Raw genomic sequence first — 17,548 nt, forward strand, 5'->3', positions numbered from 1 at the left:
ACCCCCCTCCTCAGCTCAGCCCCCCCCATAGGCAACTCCCCGCCCCCCCCACGCTGCGGCTCAGCAGGATGCAGGGATGCTGGGAGCCTGGCTCCTATGGGATCCCACTAATATGGGGCAGGGGGAGATGCTGCACCCCCCCCCTCTGCCCAGCTGCCCATCAGGGCTGACAGCGGCCCCCCCCGCGCTGCCCACCCCGCCTGGCTGCCTCCCTGACAGCGGCTCCCAGTGGGGCCACGCTTGGCTGAGCTGCGCCCTGGGGGGGGGGGGGGCTGGGGGGGGCTGCATTAGGATGAGGATGCATGGGAGGGAGGGGTTAGGGGAGCTGCACCTGGAGGGGGTTATTGCATTGGGATGGGGATGCATGGGGGGCTGGAATGGGGGGGGGGGGGCAGTGCCTTTTCTGGGGGGGTTGCACCTTTTGGGGAGGGGGATGACCCCTTTCTTGGCTGCCCGTGGCTGCTGTGCACCCCACACCCCCCCCCTCCATGCTGCAGTATGGGATCGATGCAGGTGGATGGGGGGGGCGGAGGGGGGGGGCGGGCAGGTGGTGCTCCGCTGCTGGATCGATTTCTTAAAGTATCTGGATTTAAAAATGTCAAATCTGGCTCTCGAGCTCCGGGCTGGGAGGCAAGGAGGGGCCTCAGCCCCACTGTGGTGGGCAGCATCCCCCACCTCCACCTCCAGGCCTTGGTGTCCCCATGTCCCCAAAGCACAGGAGCCCCCCGTGGGTCTGGATGGTCCTGGGAGGAGGGGGGGGGGGTGTGCTGGATACCCCCCTGTTGGGTGTAATAGGAGGCATTGATCAGCTCCGGGCGGCAGCGTTTAAGGCATCGATTGGCGGAGCCTTCCCACTAATTGAAGCATTTGTCATCACCTCGTTTGGGGGTGTCCAGCTGGGGGCTGCCCCACATGGGACAGCTGCTATGCACGTCCCCAGGACACGTGTGTCCATCCTCCCCCACACATATGCACATGTCTGTATGATGCACATGCATCCCTGTGCACATACATCCTATCCTCATGCACACGTGTCCCTATGATGCACACAACCTCATGCACACGCGTGTCCCCATGCTGCACACACCCCCATGTGCATGAATGCGTCCCCATGGTGCACACACATCCCTGCATGCACACATCCCCATGATGCACACCCTTCTGTGCACACCTGTCCCTATGGAGCACACACGTCCCTGTGCACATACATCCTATCCTCATGCACACGTGTCCCTATGATGCACACAACCTCATGCACACGTGTCCCTATGGTGCACCCCTGAGCACACACCTCATCTCCTGGTGTACACACACCACTATGATGCCCACAACCTCATGCACACGCTTGTCCCCAAGATGCACACGCACCCCAGTGCACAAACATGTCCCCATGCTGCACACGCATCCCTCCGTACACACACACACATCCCCTTGCACGCTCACTTCTGAGCACACCTGCCCCTGTGATGCACACACATCCCTATGCACACGCATCCTATCCTGATCCACACGCATCCTTATAACGCACACAGCCTCATGCACACACCTGTCCCCATGCTGCACACACACCCCACGCACATCCTACCCTCCCACCCACGTTACCCCCGCATCCCCCACCCCCAGCCCCCCAACCCCCCCGTGCTCTCATCCACACACGCGTGTGCACGCACCACCATCACACACCCAAAGGGTCGGTTGAAGGCATCCGGCGCCGTTCCCGAATGTCACGTTGCCTTGTCAGTTTGCTGGTAATTAATGCAAACTCCGGGGCCGGAGTCCCTCTGGACTCGTACATCACTGCCAGCGCCGGGCTGCAGAGCAGCCCCTTTACCCAAGTGCTGTTATTAGGGGAATTTTATATGTATTAGCTGTTGATGCACATTAATACATTAAAAATGTCAGCGGTGGAGGCCAGCTAATTGTCTGATTTAAATGTCTATTTGTCAGCGGGTGCCTCAGGTAGGCATGAGGTGAATGTGCAATGAGCCCCCCGACCCCGTGGGGTGGGGGTGAGCCCTGGGGGGGGCACCGGGATGGTGGCACGGGGGGACAGTGGGGCGCAGGGTGGGGGGCTGCGGGTTCTGCTGTACGGCGGGGGGCAGTGGGACCCTGCGCCCCCGCCACCCCCCCTTGATCACCGCCTGGCTGGGATGGATTTCTCCACCCGACATCCTCTGAATCCTTAATAAATGCTGCTTGTCCAGAGAATTAATCCGGGGCAGCCCACAGCCATCCATCTCGTCACGCGTTGGCATGTGGTGACGGACGGCCCCACTGCCGCCCCAGCAGTGACTCAGCCGGGGGGGGTCATGAATCCCCCCCCCCCCCCAAGCTCTCATGGGGATATCCCCCCATCTCAGGGCTGTCACCCCCCGCTGACACCGCGCTGCTCCTCACAATGGGGCTGCAGTGCCACGGGGACCCCCCCAGGAACACAGGGTGCAGGTGAACTTGGGGGTCCTCAAAGTCCTCCCCTCCCCAATGTCATCTGCTCCCCAACTCACCTCATCCAGAGCCTAACGCAGCCTCAACATGTGGGGCCATGCCCCGCTAATAACCCCCCAGCTGCCTCATCAGCAATTAGCAGCAGATGTTAACGAACTTGGGTGGGCAGCAGAGGGAGGGATGCCAGTGCTCAGGAGGTGCTGGAGCACAAAGAACGTGTGCTGGGGAGGCACAAATTAGGGGTGGGTGCACACTGGGGACAGGGCTCACGTTGGGGACAGGATGTGCACTGGGGACAGGGCACAGGGACTCCCTCATCCTGGGGGGGGGGGGGTGACAAGGTGCCAGGCCCCCATGCAGGCAGCAGGTGACACTTTCCAGCTGTCACCACACACGCAGGCAGCATCGCCCTCCCTCCATCCTCAGGACCTGTTGAGCCACCCGCAGCCCCCCCCAGGCCATGTGTCCTCCCCCCCCCCCCCCCCCGCTGCTGTTGGTTTATTTGTCTCCATTCAAGGACAATTTTCATCCAATTTGGGCCCGGCACACGGCCTGGCTTTATTGCAAACACGCCCTGGATGGAGCGCGGCGCCCGGGTGCCTCCGGCCAATCTATATTCATTTGCACAAGGCTCCCCCGTGACCACGTGCCGGGCGCTGACACACCAATCTGTCTGCTGGTCCCAGTGCAGGGCAGCAACTGGGAGGGAAGTGCCTCGGTGATGGCACAGGGAGGGGGCCAGGGACACCACGCTCTGGGTGCTGGGATGGGGCACCGAGCACTGGGGGCTGTGTTCCATGCACTGTGGATCACGAACTGTGCACTGGGGTCTGTGCACAATGAGTGTGCACTGTGTGCCGTGCACTGAGGACCGCGCACAGTGCACCGTGCACCACAGACTGCACATGATGCACCAGGACTGTGCACTGTGCACTGGAGACCGTGCACAATGCATAGGGACTGCGTGCCGTGCACCAGGGGCACTGAGGGCAACTCACAGTGCATCACAGACCGTGCACTGGGCACGAGGCGCTGGGCACGCTGGGCTTTGGGGACCAGGATGTGACCCTGCCTGCGGAGGCAGATGGTGACCGTGCTTTGGTGCCCGCCAGACGGCCCCCCCTCCCCGTGCCGGCCCCGCTCACGGCCCCAGGGCTGCGGATCATGCATTTATTCATGCTCTGCTCACCAGCTCCGCTGCCAGCCCTGGGCTCGTGGCAGGGCTCGGTGCCCCGCAGCGTCCCCATAGCTGCTGCAGGACACGTCCATCACCGCCGGCCCCACGCAGTCCCCAGGAGTGTCATCCCCACTTCTCCTCATGGCGTGGGGACCCACTGCCACTGCATCCCCATCCACTGTGACAAAGTGGGGCACCTCCACCGCTGGTGCCACTGTGTGGGGCTGAGATGCCCCTATAGCCATGAGTGGGATCCATCTCCAAGCCTCCATCCCCCCCATCTCCCCACCACCACCGCTGCTCTCTCCGGGGTTGACCTTTCCCTCCGTGCTGCCGCTATTTTACCGGCAGTGTTTGCTCTGCATTCCCTCTCCTCTCGGTCTGTGCTGGGGCTGCAGCTGCCCCTGGATGCAGCACCGCCAATGGGACCCCAATGGGATGGGAGTGCTGGGAGCAGCCGGGACCCCTCATGTCCCCATGAGTGTCACCTTTCCACTGAGCTCCCTTTCCCCGTATGCCCCCGGCTCTTCCTAATTAGCGCTCAGGCTTCCCCTCGCGGCCTCCCTAATTAATTCGCTGTTGCTGCTCATTAAGATCAGCCAACAGAAGGGCGGTGACGGCGGTGGGACTCCGGTGTCCCCATCCCCAGGGGACAGCTCGGGCAGCATCGATCGCTCCCGGACCCCATCCCCTCTGCGGGAGCTGCTCCCACTGCTGTAATTTGTTGCACAAACAGCGCCGGGCGGTTCAGGATTGCATTGATCCTCCGGCATAAAGGGCCCATAAATCCGTCGTGGAGCCCGGCTGATGGATCGGCGCCCTTTGGAGGGAGCTGGCCCAGCCTGCAAATTTAAAAACTATCTGGATAAATGACGCAGGAAGGAACATCTCCCACCGCCCGCGTGCCAGCGTGCATCTGCACACATGCATGCACACACGCCAGGCATGCACAGATGCAAATGCACGCAAGCACGGGCGCACACGGTGCGTGCACTTACATGCACATGCATGGTGCGTGCACTCACTCATACAGGCATGTGCACACAAGCATGCACATGCACAGTGCATGCACTCACATGCATGCATGCACACCTGCAGCCCCCCAGCTTGCATCCCTGCGTGCACACATAGGTGCAGAGGGATGGCTGCAAGGACATGCATGGGCCCTGCTGGTCCCAGAGCACTCCCATTTCGGGCTGTGTCCCCCTCCCCACTTGCAGCAGTGAGGCCATGGGGAGCAGCCCTGCACCCCAAGGGCGGAGGGTGAGATTTGGCTGCGCACAAAGCAATAGAACCTGTCAGGGTTTGAAAAGAGCAACCATAAATCTGCTCCCCCTGGGGGTGCGGGCTGCATCCCCACCCCAGTGTTGCATCCATGGAGGGAACTCCAGCCCTGGGGAGCTGCTGCTCTGCTGGTCCAGTGTGGGCGAGCCCCCCCATAATGAGTGGCCCCTAGAAATGGGCTGGTGGCCGCAGGCATGCAGGGATCCCAAGTGGGGCTGGAGATGGAGAGCTGTGGGGGGGTCCCTCATGCATGCACACAGCTTGCCCCCACCAAACCCACTGCACCCATTTCACACACACAGAAATGCATGCACGCAGCGTGACCCTGGCAAACTCACACCCACGTCTTGCACATCTCTGTGCACGCATGGATGCAGGCATAGCTCTGTGCACACATATGCTGCTTGCACACACAGAGCCCCATGGGCACACGCATCCCGTGCACTCACCAATGCAGATGCAGCCCTGTGCACACACACTGAGCCCTTTACACACATGCACACACCCATGCAAACACACAGCCCTGCACCAGCATCCCCCTGTGCACACATCCCCGTGCACACATCCATGCATTGTGCACAACCTTGCACACATGCAGCTCTGCACGCACACATTCATGCACGGACCCAAGTGCACATTGCGTGCATGCACACGGAGCTCTGCACACCCATTCCCGTGCACTAACATGACTCCACACACCCATGCACACTCCACAAACACACGCAGAGCTCTGCAAGCCCGTGCACTCCCACGCACACCAGCACCTCCTTGCACACGCACTCACCCCCCTCCCTGCACCCCCTCTCTCCCACTCCCTCCCTCGCCCCCCCCCCCCCGCCCCAGCCCCGCGCACCCCCCGCCCGCCCCCGCCCCTGCCGTGCCCGGTGCCGTCGGGCGGAGCGGAGCTGCGGGCGCGGTGCGGTGCGGGTGGCGGACTCGGCACGTGGCTCCCGCAACCGCGGGCGGCAGGTGGGCACCGGCGGGCACCGAGGGGTCCCGGGGGGGTGCAAAGGGGGGGGGGACGAGGCCCGGTGGGGCGGCCCCGACAGCGCCGCGCAGCCGCCCCAGGAGCCACCGCCGGCGCGCACCGAGAGAGCGGGGACGCCCCCGGGGGCCGCTGCCGGTACGGGGGGTGCCGCTCTCGGGGAACTTGGCGAGAAGTTCCGTCCCAGCTCCATCCCGGCTCCGGTTACATCACCAGCTCCAGCACCGGCTCCGGTCCTGCCTGCACCATTGGCTCCGCCAGCGGCTCCGGTCCTGGTTACAGCGGGAGCTCCGCTCCCGGCTCCGCTCTCGGCTCCAACCCCGACTCCGCTCCCGGCTCGGGTCCCGGCTCCGCTCCCGGCTCCGTCACCGGCTCTACGCTCGTCCCCTCTTCCAGCTCCAGTCCCGGCTCCGCCCGCAGCTCCGCTCCCGGCTCCGGTCCCAGCAACAATTCCAGCCCCACTGCTCCGTGCCCGGCCCCGCGCCCGGCCCCATCGCTCCCGGCCCCGGTGCTGTCCCCATCCGTTTGTCCCTATTCCTTCTCTCATCCCTGTCCCATCCCCATCCCTATCCACAACCCCCGCTCCTGGTCCCATCGATCCCAGCCCCATTCCTGTCCCCATCCCTGTCCTTGCTGTTAGCTCCGGTGCCAGCCCTACTGCCGTCCTCATCCCCATTCCCGTCCCCATCCCTATCCCTGCTGCTATCCCCAGCCCCGACCCCGTCCCCATCCCTGCTGCCGGCTCCAGCCCCACCGCTCTCCCCATCCCTGTTCCCACCACCACCTCCATCCCCATTCCTGCCCCTATCCCTTCTGCTCTCACCATCCCCACCACTGTTTCCAACCCCATCCTCACTTCCATCCCCATCCCCATCCCCGCTGCTCTCCCCATCCCCATCCCCGACCTCATCCCTGCCGCCGTCCCCATCCTCGTCCCCATTCCCACCTCCCTCCCTGCCACCAGCCCCATCCCCACCGCTGTCCTCATCCCGCCCCATCCTCGCTCCCAGCCCTCTCCCTGCCGCGCCGTGAGGCTCAGCGGGCGGCCCCCTGCCGTCCACCCCCCCGGCTCCACCATCGCTCCCAAGGGTGACGAGGACCTTCTGGCACTGGCTGCCTCTCGGCTGAGCCGCAGGAAACGCGTGGCCGGGGCGGCCGTCGGCGTGGCCATGGTGCTGGTGCTGCTGGTGGCCATCCCGCTGCTGGTGCACAGCTCCAAGGCGGCCGCCCACTACGAGATGCTGGGCAGCTGCCGCATGGTTTGCGACCCCTACCCCGAGCTGCCTCCCGCCTCCCCCCCTCCCTTCCTACCGGGGGCAAAGGGAGAACCGGGGCGCAAAGGGCGTGCCGGCGTTCGGGGCCCCCCCGGACCACCGGGACCACGGGGACCTCCAGGTGAACCGGGTCGGCCGGGACCACCGGGACCTCCAGGGCCGGGTCCTGGGGGGTACATACCCTCCTTCTACAGCCCCAAGATTGCGTTCTATGCGGGGCTGCGGAAGCCCCACGAGGGCTACGAGGTGCTGCGCTTCGACGACGTGGTGACCAATGTGGGCAACTACTATGAACCGTCGAGTGGCAAGTTCACCTGCCCGCTCCCCGGCATCTACTTCTTCACCTACCACGTCCTCATGCGCGGCGGCGACGGCACCAGCATGTGGGCTGACCTCATGAAGAACGGGCAGGTATGGGACGGGACCCCCAGCAGCTCCCACCGGGCCCCCGTGTTCCTCTTCAGCCCCTTTGCCCTTAGATTCCCAGCCCCATCTGTGTCCCCACCTGCCTCCTCCAGCCCTCTTCCCGCTGCCTGCTGTCCCCATCCCTGCTCTCCCGTTCCAGTTCTCCCAGTTTGGTTTTCCCATTGTGTTTCCTCCCATTCTGCTTCTCCAATTCTGCTTTTCCCTCATCCTGGCTCCCCCCAGCTTCCTGCCCCAAATTCCTGCCATCCCAGTTCATATATGGTTTCCTCCATCCGAGTCCTCCATCCTGATTCCCAAACCTCTTCCCCATCACCCAGCACTCATTCCCACTCTTCCCATTTCCCCAATCCCCATTCCCCTACATCCATCTCCATCCTATTCCCCCAGTCCTATTCCTTCCATCCCCATCCCCTCATCCCCATACCCCTACACCCATTCCCATCCCATTTCTCCAAATCCCCATTCCTTCCATCTCCATTCCCCTGTCCCCATTCCCCCGTCTCCATTCCCCTACACCCATCTCCATCCCATTTCCCCAATCATCCCCCACTCCTTCCACCCCCATTTCTCCGTCCCCATTCCCCTACACCCATCTCCATCCCCAATCCCATTCCCTCCATTCCACTCCCATCCCCATTCCCCCGATCCCACATCTTCCATCCCTGCCCCCCCCCCCCAGATCCTATTCCCTTCAGCCCTGCATACCTCATCCCTTTTCTCCTATCCCTTCTCTTCTGCCCTCTGCAGAGATGTGGGGGGTGGACCAGCAGAGCCCCACAGCCCCACATCCATCCCCACCACCCACATCTGGGGCATCAATCCCCCCTTTATGCCCAGAACTCCCACTGGAGGACCAGGGACACACAGTGCCCTGCATGGAGTGGGGTCTGCCTACTGCGGGGGTCCATCTGTACCCCCCAACAGCCACCTGGCCACCGCCGGGAGGGTATGCCTGCACCCTCACCTGCTCCCTTTGTTCACAGAGATGCAGCTCAGCCCTTCCCCACCTCTCCCCAGATATTTTCCATTTATTATGGGATAAATGAGCATCGATTCGCTATGGTGGATGCCAGGTCTGCCACCCCAATGGCAGCTGCCCCCCAAGAAACCATAGGGTGGGGGGAGGCTGAGGGTGGCTGTGGGCTCCATCACCAGGGCTCTGCAATCCCCTTTGCCTGTGGGACCGGGGAGGATGTGGGACTCAGGGACACAGTGCAGGGCCACCAAACTGGAGGGACATTGTTGGGGGGTGGGAGGGGGGGGGCTCTGGCACTGCCACCTCCTGGCACCACAACAGTGCCGCAGGTGGGCGGCACGACCTTGAGCAGCCACGGATGGCAGACTGAGGGGATCTGGGGGCGGGGGGGGGGCACAGAGCAGCTCAGCACCCCGTGCCCCTGGGGACCACATATCGGGGTGATGGTGGTTGCGGGGGAGGGGGGGGTGGTCCTTGATGGCTGTTATCCCCGCCCCCCCCCCCCCCAGGTTAGGGCCAGCGCCATCGCTCAGGACGCGGATCAGAACTACGACTACGCCAGCAACAGCGTCATCCTGCACCTGGATGTGGGTGATGAGGTGTGCGTCAAGCTGGACGGTGGCAAAGTGCACGGCGGTAACACCAACAAGTACAGCACCTTCTCAGGCTTCATCATCTACCCTGACTGAGCACTGGGCTGAGGGGTCGGGGGGGGGGGGCAGCTCCTAAGGCACCGTTGCCCTCCCCTAAAGCCCCGAGGTGATGATGCCCATAGGGCTGTGCACCTCTGCCCTGCAGGCACCGATACCTCGCAGCTCCTTTGCACACACACAGCAGCCCCCCCGTGCACCCCCTCCCTGTCACACACGCACGTGCATGCTCACTGCCGTCCCCACGCGCCTCCTCCACGTTGCACACGTGTGTGCACCCACAGCCCCTCCCCACACACCCACTCACGAGTGTAAACGCTCCCTGCCCGCCCCTGCATGTCAGCAACCTGTGGGCATTGGGGTCCCCCATTGCTGTGCTGTCCCCCCGGAGCCCCCCATCCCCAAACCCCGCAGCCGTTTGTTGCACTCTGTGTTCCCCCCAATAAAATATAGCGGGTTTGGAGGTGCAGCTGCTGCCTCAGCCTCACCATGGGGATGGCACGGCAGGGGTGGGGGGGGGCGGAGCTGTGCCCATCCTGTGTCACCACAGCAGTAAGAAATGGGGGCACTGACACTGTCCCGCTGCAATGGCTGCCACCAGGGATGGGGACGGTCACCCTCCCCCCACACTGACAGGGACATGGCAGCAGGACGCAGCCCCACCACCTCTCCTACGGGCTCCGTGGGGGCTCTGAAGGAATGTGAGCATTCCCACCTTGCGGGCACTGCTGTCACCGTGTGGCCAACGCACGGCACTGCCACCAACCGAGGGGATACATCAGAGGATGTGTCCCAACCAGGGGCACCACGGAGACCCCATACAGCAAAATGAAGCAGAAAAATACTTTATTCACACTTCTTTTCGGTGTCGCATCCCCCCGTCCCTCACCTATTGTGCCCAGAACGCCCACTGGAGGACCAGGGACGCATACTGCCCTGCATGGAGAGGGGTCTGCCTGCTGCAGGGGTCCATCTGTGCCCCCCAACAGCCACCTGGCCACCAGCAGGAAGGTCTGCCTGTGCCCTCACCCACTCCCTTTGTTCACAGAGATGCAGCTCAGTCCCCACATAGGTCACAGTTATGAGGAGAGGCTGTGGGTGTCCAGGAGGTCCTGGGGTATGGGGTCCACCCCCCACTCAGCCGTGAGGCCCCACAGCTCCATCAGCACCGCTACGGCATCTGGTCGGTCCTTCACCATCTGCAGCAACTGCTGCAGGAGTAGGGCTGCACGCTGTGGGACACAGACTGAGCGCGGGGCTGGGAGTGGGACCCACCCCCAGGGTCCCCCCTCAACCCAAGGATCCAGCCCTGAGCCCAGGAACCCCTGCAGCCCCCCCTACCTGTGCCTTGCTGGGGCTTGGGGTGCTGCTGGGAAGTGCCATCGTCACCTCAGAGTCCTGCTGGCCTTCGTTCCCCTTGAAGAGCTGCACCACCACCTTGTCCTGGGGGGAAGAGTTCCCACAGTCAGAGCACCCCCAGCACTCCAAGCCCCCACCTCTAGCTATGGGGGGGGGGGAGGGGAGGAATGGATGTGATATGGGGACCAAAATGCCCCACAGCACACACTCACCCAGGATGGGGACAGCTCGTTGTCATCAGCAGTGTCTGCACTGGGGTCAGGCTGGGGGGTCACAGTCGGTCGCCAGCGCAGGGGGGTCTCCGAGGGGACAACGCCATCAGCACGGGCTGGGGGGACAGGTTGGGACCCCTCCCCAGTGCTCAAGCTGTCCCCCACCTTCAGGGCACGTGGCTGGGAGCTGCAAGGGATGAAGCACGGCGTGCGGAGGGAGCACTGAGTGTTGGGGGCAGAACGCTGTGGAATGAAAGAGGAGAGCAGAGCAGGATGAGGGTGTGGGGGGCAGAGGGGGGGGAAAGGTGTCAGAGCTGGCATTTCCCCCCCCCCCCCCTTTTAACATACACACCATGTTCTTGGTGACAGAGACACGGAGAGTCAAGCCAGTGCTGGAGGAGCCTGAAGGGGGTGGGGAAGAGGGCTCAGCAACAGCACCCCCTCAGAGTGCAGCAGGTTGAGGGGGGGATAGGATGTACCTGGGGTGCCGCTCTTCTTCTTGGGGACCCTCAGCCCCATGGATGCACTCTCCTGGGTACGGAGGGGACCAGGCAGTGCGGTTTGGGTCCCTGCTGTACTCAGAGGGGAGGGTCCTTTGGCAGAGGGGGGGGCACGGGCGGGCACCCTGCGGGCCAAGCAGGGCCCGCGCCCCACAGTCCCCACCACAGGGGTGGCAACAGGTGAGGGGGTGACGGTGGTCTCTGTGGGGAAAAAGGTCACGGGGGGGGGGGGGGGGGGTCATGGTCAGGTGGAGGGGGAACCCAACCGCGGGGTGCCACGGGGGGAGGGGGGGGGGGGCACCCACCTGCATCCAGCGCTGGGGGCGGGGGCTGCTCCACCTCTGTGTCACTGCAGGGAACAGAGCAGCACAGTGAGGACCCCCGCCCCAAAAAACGGAGGGTCCCCTCCCGTGGCGGGGGGAGAAAGAAGGGGGGGGGGGGGGGAGAGAAAGGGGGAAGGGGGGGAGAAAAGATGGAGAGGGGGGGACGTGGGGGGAGAAAGAAGGGGGGGGGGGTAAAGGGAACCCCGTGCCCACTTCCGCGTTCTGTCTGCAGCCCCCCCGGCACAAACTCAACGCCGCTCCCCTCCCCCCCTCACCGGGGCTGCCCGCGGGACGGAGCTGTGCAGGCCGCGCTCGGGCCGTCTCCATGTTCCGCCCGGCGGGAACGGGCCCGCACCGGGACACGGCCGTAAGGGAAGAGCTTCACGGTGACGTTCGGCCCCGGGGAGCGGTTCTCCTTCTCCTGGGAAGAGCCGCCCACCACCATCGCGCCCCACAACCGCCCCCCGCACCGCCGCCACTTCGAGTCCGCCCCGCTTCTCCCGCCGCCCGTTGCCGAACTCGACGCGGCCGCCTATTGGTCCCCGCGCGGCCAATGGGATGCGCGCGGAGTGCGGATTGGCCCGCGCCGAGCGAATGGGGCGCGGCGCGGGGATCGGGGGCGGGGACAGCGCAGGGACCATAGAGAGGAGGGAGGACTAACCATAGAGAGGAGGGGAACCATAGAGAGGGGAGAACCATAGAGAGGGATTGGTGGGGAAACCATAGAGAGGACAGAGGACCACGGGGTGGAGGGGTGAGGTAGAGTGACCGTGGGCGGACTGGGGGAGAGTGGCAGACCCCCACCCCGAAGGCCCCGCCCCCCAAGGCCTCCAGCCCCGCCCCCCAAGGCCTCCAGCCCCGCCCCCTGCAGTGACTCCGCCTCCTCCAAGCTCCATTCTTTATTCGCGGCTGAGAAGTTGGAGGGGGGGGGTGGGTGGGCAGCAGCGGGACACCCCCCCCCGTCGCCCTGCTACAGCGTTGAGCACAGCAGCAAATAGCGATAAATAAAGGCACAGGCGTGGGGGGCGGCCGGGGAGGCCTTTCCATCACTTGGGCTCCACTCCTTGCATGACTCCATCACCACCTGCTGCGGGGGGAGAAAGGACATCAGAGCCATTGGGGGTGGGCAGCCCCCATTGGGAAGGGCCAGCTCCATGGGGAGGGGGTCAGAACCCATTTGAGGGGGGAGCAACGCCATTGGGGGGTCATATTCATTCCAGAGGTGGGGGCGGGGGGAAATCAGCCCCCCTCTGCCCTTGGAGGACCTTTTAGCTGTTTTTCACCCCCCCAGTTTGGTAAGTTTCCATTGCTTGTTATGCCGTAACGCCATAACTTCCTATCTCAGTGCACCACAACCCAAAACAACACGTGAGATCCAAGCAAAAAAGGTCCTTGCACCTGCTGGATGCAGAGATAAAGGCAGTCTGTTGTGACTCCGGTGGGACTGCTCAGAAAAACGAGGCTGTTCCCACCCCAAGCAAAGCCAGGCAGGGAAGCTGCAGAATTGGCACTCATGGATTCCTTTTGCTAAATGAATGCATTGGCTCTTAAATGAATATAGTGAACTCTATTGCTAAACCAGCCCATATTGGGGGGGATGGGGGGGCAGCCTCATTAATGGGGTGTAACCCATTAGAAAAAGGGGGCGGCCCCCATTTGGGGAGGGGTCAGACCCATTTGGGGAGGGCACGGAGCTCACCTTCCCATCCCACAGCACGATGGCTCTGATGAGCACCATCCTCCACGCAGGGCTCAGTGCTGATTCAAGCACCGAGGAGGGGAGAAACCACCAAAGCCCTTCTCCCACCCCTCCAGACAAAGCCTTGGGGTGGGGGCACAGGGACACAGCTGCGGCCCCTGGGGGTCCTGGCCGCAGGGTGCAGGGGGAGGTGACCCTGATTTTGCACCTCAATCCAACAAGAATGGGATTCAATGGGAAGGGGACCCTCCCCAACGGCTGAGGTCTGCACAACTGCTGTGCGCAGCCCAACGCTGCACCTCTCGGCCTCCCAGCACCCAAAGGGACGCACCCTTTGGGTCACATCTCAGTGCCACCCTCCCCATAGGACACCCCCCTGCCTCACCAGCCCTCCTCGCTGTTCAGCAGCTTGCGGTACGTGGCGATCTCCACGTCCAGAGCCATCTTGACACGGAGCAGATCCTGATATTCGTGCAGCTGCTTCGCCATCTCCTCCTTCATGCTCCGGATCTCCTGCTCCAGCCTCCCCATCTCCTCCTGGTAGCTCCTGATCTCCGTGCTGAACTCGTCCTCCATCTCCTGCATCTGTCGCTGCAGTGCTTCATTCTGCAGGATGAAAGGGGGACGCAAAGGGATGGCACGGGCACGGGGGGCTCCTTGCAACCCCCCCCCCACACACACACAATGCCCCAGCGCTCACCATGCCCTTCAGCCCATCCACCTCGCAGGTGAGGCTCTGGATCTGCCTCTGGGATTCGTTCATCTCCTGCTTGGCCACCCGCAGCGCCTCGCAGTTACGATTGGCAGCATCTGACAGATCAGCAAACTGCAGGCACCGGGGGGGGTGGGGGGGGGGGAGGGAAGAGGAGGGGGGTCAGCATTGTGGAGGTGCCCCTATCATCCCCACATCAGCAAACTGCAGGTGGTGGTGGTGGGGTCGCGGGTACCCATGGGTACCTTGGCTTTGTACCACTCCTCGGCTTCCTGCAGGTTCGTGACGGCGATGCTCTCATACTGCGTGCGGATGTCACGCAGTGCAGCTGTCAGGTCCGGCTGCTGCAGCTCCATTCGTGCCCCTGCCTGCGCCTGTGGGCTCTGAGCTCTCACCTCCAGCTCCCACAGCTCCTATGTGCCCACAATACGCCGTCACACCACAGCCCCTATGTGCCCCCCCCCCCCCTGCCTCCCCCTCCTTGGGTCCGCCCCACAACCTCCTCGTGCAGCTTCTTCAAGAAGCCGATCTCATCCATCAGCAGCTCAATCCTGTGCTCCAGCTCCAGGCGGCACAGCGTGGCGTCGTCCATGTCCTGCAATGGGTAGAGCTGTGGGGGCTGCAAAGAGGATGGAACCCCCCCCCCAATGCACTTCGGGCCACCCCCTGGGCTGAGTGCATGGGGCGTCCCTGAGCCCTTTGCCTATTGGAATGATATGGGGTGCACGGGACCCCCCCCCCCCATCTCACCTTGCGGAATAGCACCAGGCTCTGCTCCGCATCTTCACGCTTCTGCATCTCATCCTCCAGCCTGGGGTGCAACGGGAGGGAGGTCAAAGTGGAGATGGGGCGCAGAACCCCATTTTAGGGATTCATAAGGGGGAAATTCTTTGCTTCTGGGATGGGCTGCTCGGAGAAATGGTGGGTTCCCCACCCCGGAGGTGCTCAAGGCCGGGCTGTGTGGGACCACAGGGCAGCCTGATGAAGTGTTGGGGCAACCAACCCATGGCAGTGGTTGGGTTGGAAGGGCTTTGAGGCACATCCCCTGATCCCACTGTGCTGCATCTCCAAGACCCCCCCCCAAAATACACCCGGGTCCTTTGCAGCACATCTCAGTCCCCACCCAACATCCCTGGCCCATCCCCTGGTCCCCACCCCATACTGCCCCTGGTCCCTCCCTGGTGTGTCCTGGTTCATTCTGGAGTCCCTGTCCCCACTGCATCCCTGGTCCCCACCCCAATACGTGCCCTACCCCTTTGCAACACATCCCAGGCATTCCTCACTGCCCATCCATATGGCCCCAGAATATTTCCTTGTTCCCATCCCAGTGCATCTCAATCTCCATCCCTGTGGCCCCCATTGCGTTTCCTATTCCCCACCCCCAGCGTATCCCAATGCACATCCTAGATCCGCCCCCAGCACCTCCGGATGCATCCCCCACTGCCCATCCCTATTATGACCTTTGCTGCACTCCCCAGACCCCATCCCGGTGCATCCCCATTCATCCCCAGTTCCCACCCCCGGACTACACCCAGCCCCTCCTCAACACATCCCCGTTCATCCCACGGTCTCCATTCCAGAGCCTCCTCCACCTCCCACCCCAGTGGCTCCCGGTGCAACCCCCGGCCCCCACCACTGTGCATTCCGGTTCACCCCACAGTCCCCATCCCCAGATCACTCCCAGCCCCTCCCCAGCACATCCCAGCACATCCCAGTCCTTAACTCACCTCACATCGCTCCCAGTTCCCCCCCTACACATCCTAGTGCGCCCACCCCTCCCTCCCCATCACATCCCGGCGCATCCCCGCTCCTCACCTCACATCACTCCCAGTCCCTCCCCTATACATTTCGCTATACCCCCGCCCCCCTCCACTCCTCCTCCCGCCGCGCACCGCCGCCGCAGCCCCTGCAGCTCCGCCGCGAGCCCATCGCGCTCTCCCTGCAGCCGTTCCCTCTCCCGGCCGAGGCGCTGCAGCCGCTCCCGCAGCCCCCGCAGCTCTCCCCGCACCAACCCCGCGGCGCGGGGGGCGGCGGCGGCGCGGCCGAGGGCTGAGCGGAGGGCTCCGTTCTGCCGTTCCAACGCCCGCACCCTCTCCAGGAAAGCGGCGAAGCGATCGTTCAGAGCCGCCAACTCCGTCCGCTCCGCGCTGCGCTCCGCCGAACGCCCATCGACGGGAACCGGCGGAGCGTCGACGGTGCGGCGGTCCCGGGGTGGGGAGAAATCGCGGCGCATCGCGGCTGCAAAGGAGGGAGGGAGGCGGCCGTCGGTTGCGGGGATGGACGGCGGGCGGCGGCTCCGCCCCGGCGGGGGGGGGGACACGGGAGTGAGGAGCAACGGGAGGGAAACGGGGGGAGGGGACTGAGGGGGGGGGGCGGGGGGAGGGACGGGGCTCCCCCGATGGCTCCCCGGGCTCAGTTGGGAGCTGCTGGGAGCTCAAAGCGGGGTTTGAGCCTCGCGTGCGCTCCCCGCCCCCCCCCCATCACTGCCTCTGAACCCCCCCGGTAATTAGATTTCGGTAAGCAAGGGTAGAAAGACAACGTAACGTCATTTAAGAAAAAACGTAACGTGCCATTTTGGGCACGCGTTTATAAGCATTTAAAGCGGATTTTCTGGCTTTGGAGCATTTTATTTTATTTTTTCCTTTTTTTTTTGCCCCCCTCCCCCCCCACCTTTGCGCTCTTCGAAATCAAATGGAAAAACCCCACGCAGCCTTCGGAACCGCTCGGCCGTTTCCTCGGTCTCTGCTGCCACCGTGTGGCCAAAGCGCGGAACTGCAGGAGAGGCGCTCGGGGAACGGCTGAGCTCCGGGAGGCGGCGGTGGCGGTTTTAGGGCCGAGGGTGCTTTTAGAGGCGGCGGTGGTGGTGGTTTTATGGGGCGGAGGGGATCAGGGTTGCTCCGGACCTCCCCGGGGTCAGCGCTGCCCCGCAGAGCGCTCCTGGAGCTGCTCAGCGCGTCGCTCTGCTCTCCCGCTCCGAGTCTCTATGGTATTTGGTCATCCAGGCGCTAACAAGCAAGCGTTGGGACACACGGAAGTCGCGACCCTCCTCTCTGCGCCGTCAATTCCCTCATCTCTATGGTAACGGGGCTTGCGATTGTACTGCGCATGTGCGGGGAAAAGCGGAAATGGAGTCTCTGCTCTTTAACCGCTCTGCGCTCCCAGACCTCCAATCTCTATGCTCCTTTGGTCCTCCAGGCGGTAGTCCACATGCGCAAACAACCTTAACCGCTCTGCGCCAAAGTTCCGCCAATCTCTATGGTCTTCGGTCCGCCAGGAGATATTACGCATGCGCACAGCCTCAAGCGAGCACATCAAGAAGGCGGTGGGGAACGCGTGGGGGGGCGCAGAGGGGCGGTGGGGGTCCTGGCATAAAGGTGACACGGGGACCTTTGGGGTACGCTGCGAAGCTTTCCGTGGCACGTACAGAACCCTCGGGGGCACTGGGCTCCATGGGAGTATTCTGGGGTGCCCAAAAGTCACCTCCCCCAACGGGAGGTGCCCCCACTTTTGGGGTGTCCCCAGTTAG

General features: G+C 63.6%; 3 protein-coding genes across 4 annotated transcripts; 1 reads left to right on the forward strand and 2 right to left on the reverse strand.

Annotated features, from left to right (window-relative positions):
- The first annotated feature begins 5,789 nt into the window (after positions 1 to 5,789).
- Positions 5,790 to 9,686, forward strand: C1QL4 (complement C1q like 4). Its single transcript, XM_015272599.4, has 3 exons — positions 5,790 to 5,875; positions 6,108 to 7,576; positions 9,077 to 9,686. Exons 2-3 carry the CDS (start codon positions 7,061 to 7,063, stop codon positions 9,254 to 9,256), a joined length of 696 nt encoding a protein of 231 aa, XP_015128085.1. The 5' UTR covers positions 5,790 to 5,875; positions 6,108 to 7,060; the 3' UTR covers positions 9,257 to 9,686.
- A 360-nt stretch (positions 9,687 to 10,046) lies between these two features.
- On the reverse strand, positions 10,047 to 12,102 carry LOC107049257 (pH-response regulator protein palI/RIM9-like). Its single transcript, XM_040654903.2, has 7 exons — positions 11,887 to 12,102; positions 11,594 to 11,637; positions 11,268 to 11,489; positions 11,141 to 11,190; positions 10,789 to 11,031; positions 10,559 to 10,660; positions 10,047 to 10,449 (listed from the first exon to the last, which is right to left on the reverse strand). Exons 1-7 carry the CDS (start codon positions 12,054 to 12,056, stop codon positions 10,297 to 10,299), a joined length of 984 nt encoding a protein of 327 aa, XP_040510837.1. The 5' UTR covers positions 12,057 to 12,102; the 3' UTR covers positions 10,047 to 10,296.
- A 395-nt stretch (positions 12,103 to 12,497) lies between these two features.
- PRPH (peripherin) lies at positions 12,498 to 16,264 on the reverse strand. 2 transcript variants are annotated; one of them, XM_040654904.2, is made up of 7 exons: positions 15,915 to 16,264; positions 14,773 to 14,833; positions 14,522 to 14,617; positions 14,268 to 14,435; positions 14,011 to 14,136; positions 13,696 to 13,916; positions 12,498 to 12,695 (listed from the first exon to the last, which is right to left on the reverse strand). In XM_040654904.2, exons 1-7 carry the CDS (start codon positions 16,253 to 16,255, stop codon positions 12,689 to 12,691), a joined length of 1,020 nt encoding a protein of 339 aa, XP_040510838.1. In that variant the 5' UTR covers positions 16,256 to 16,264; the 3' UTR covers positions 12,498 to 12,688. The 2 variants fall into 2 exon arrangements, with proteins under 2 accessions (XP_040510838.1, XP_015128082.1); XM_015272596.4 differs by having other exon boundaries at positions 12,498 to 12,698.
- Between the last annotated feature and the right edge of the window lie 1,284 nt (positions 16,265 to 17,548).

This window comes from Gallus gallus, chromosome 34 (assembly GCF_016699485.2).
Source record: "Gallus gallus isolate bGalGal1 chromosome 34, bGalGal1.mat.broiler.GRCg7b, whole genome shotgun sequence".
Lineage (NCBI taxonomy): Eukaryota > Metazoa > Chordata > Aves > Galliformes > Phasianidae > Gallus > Gallus gallus.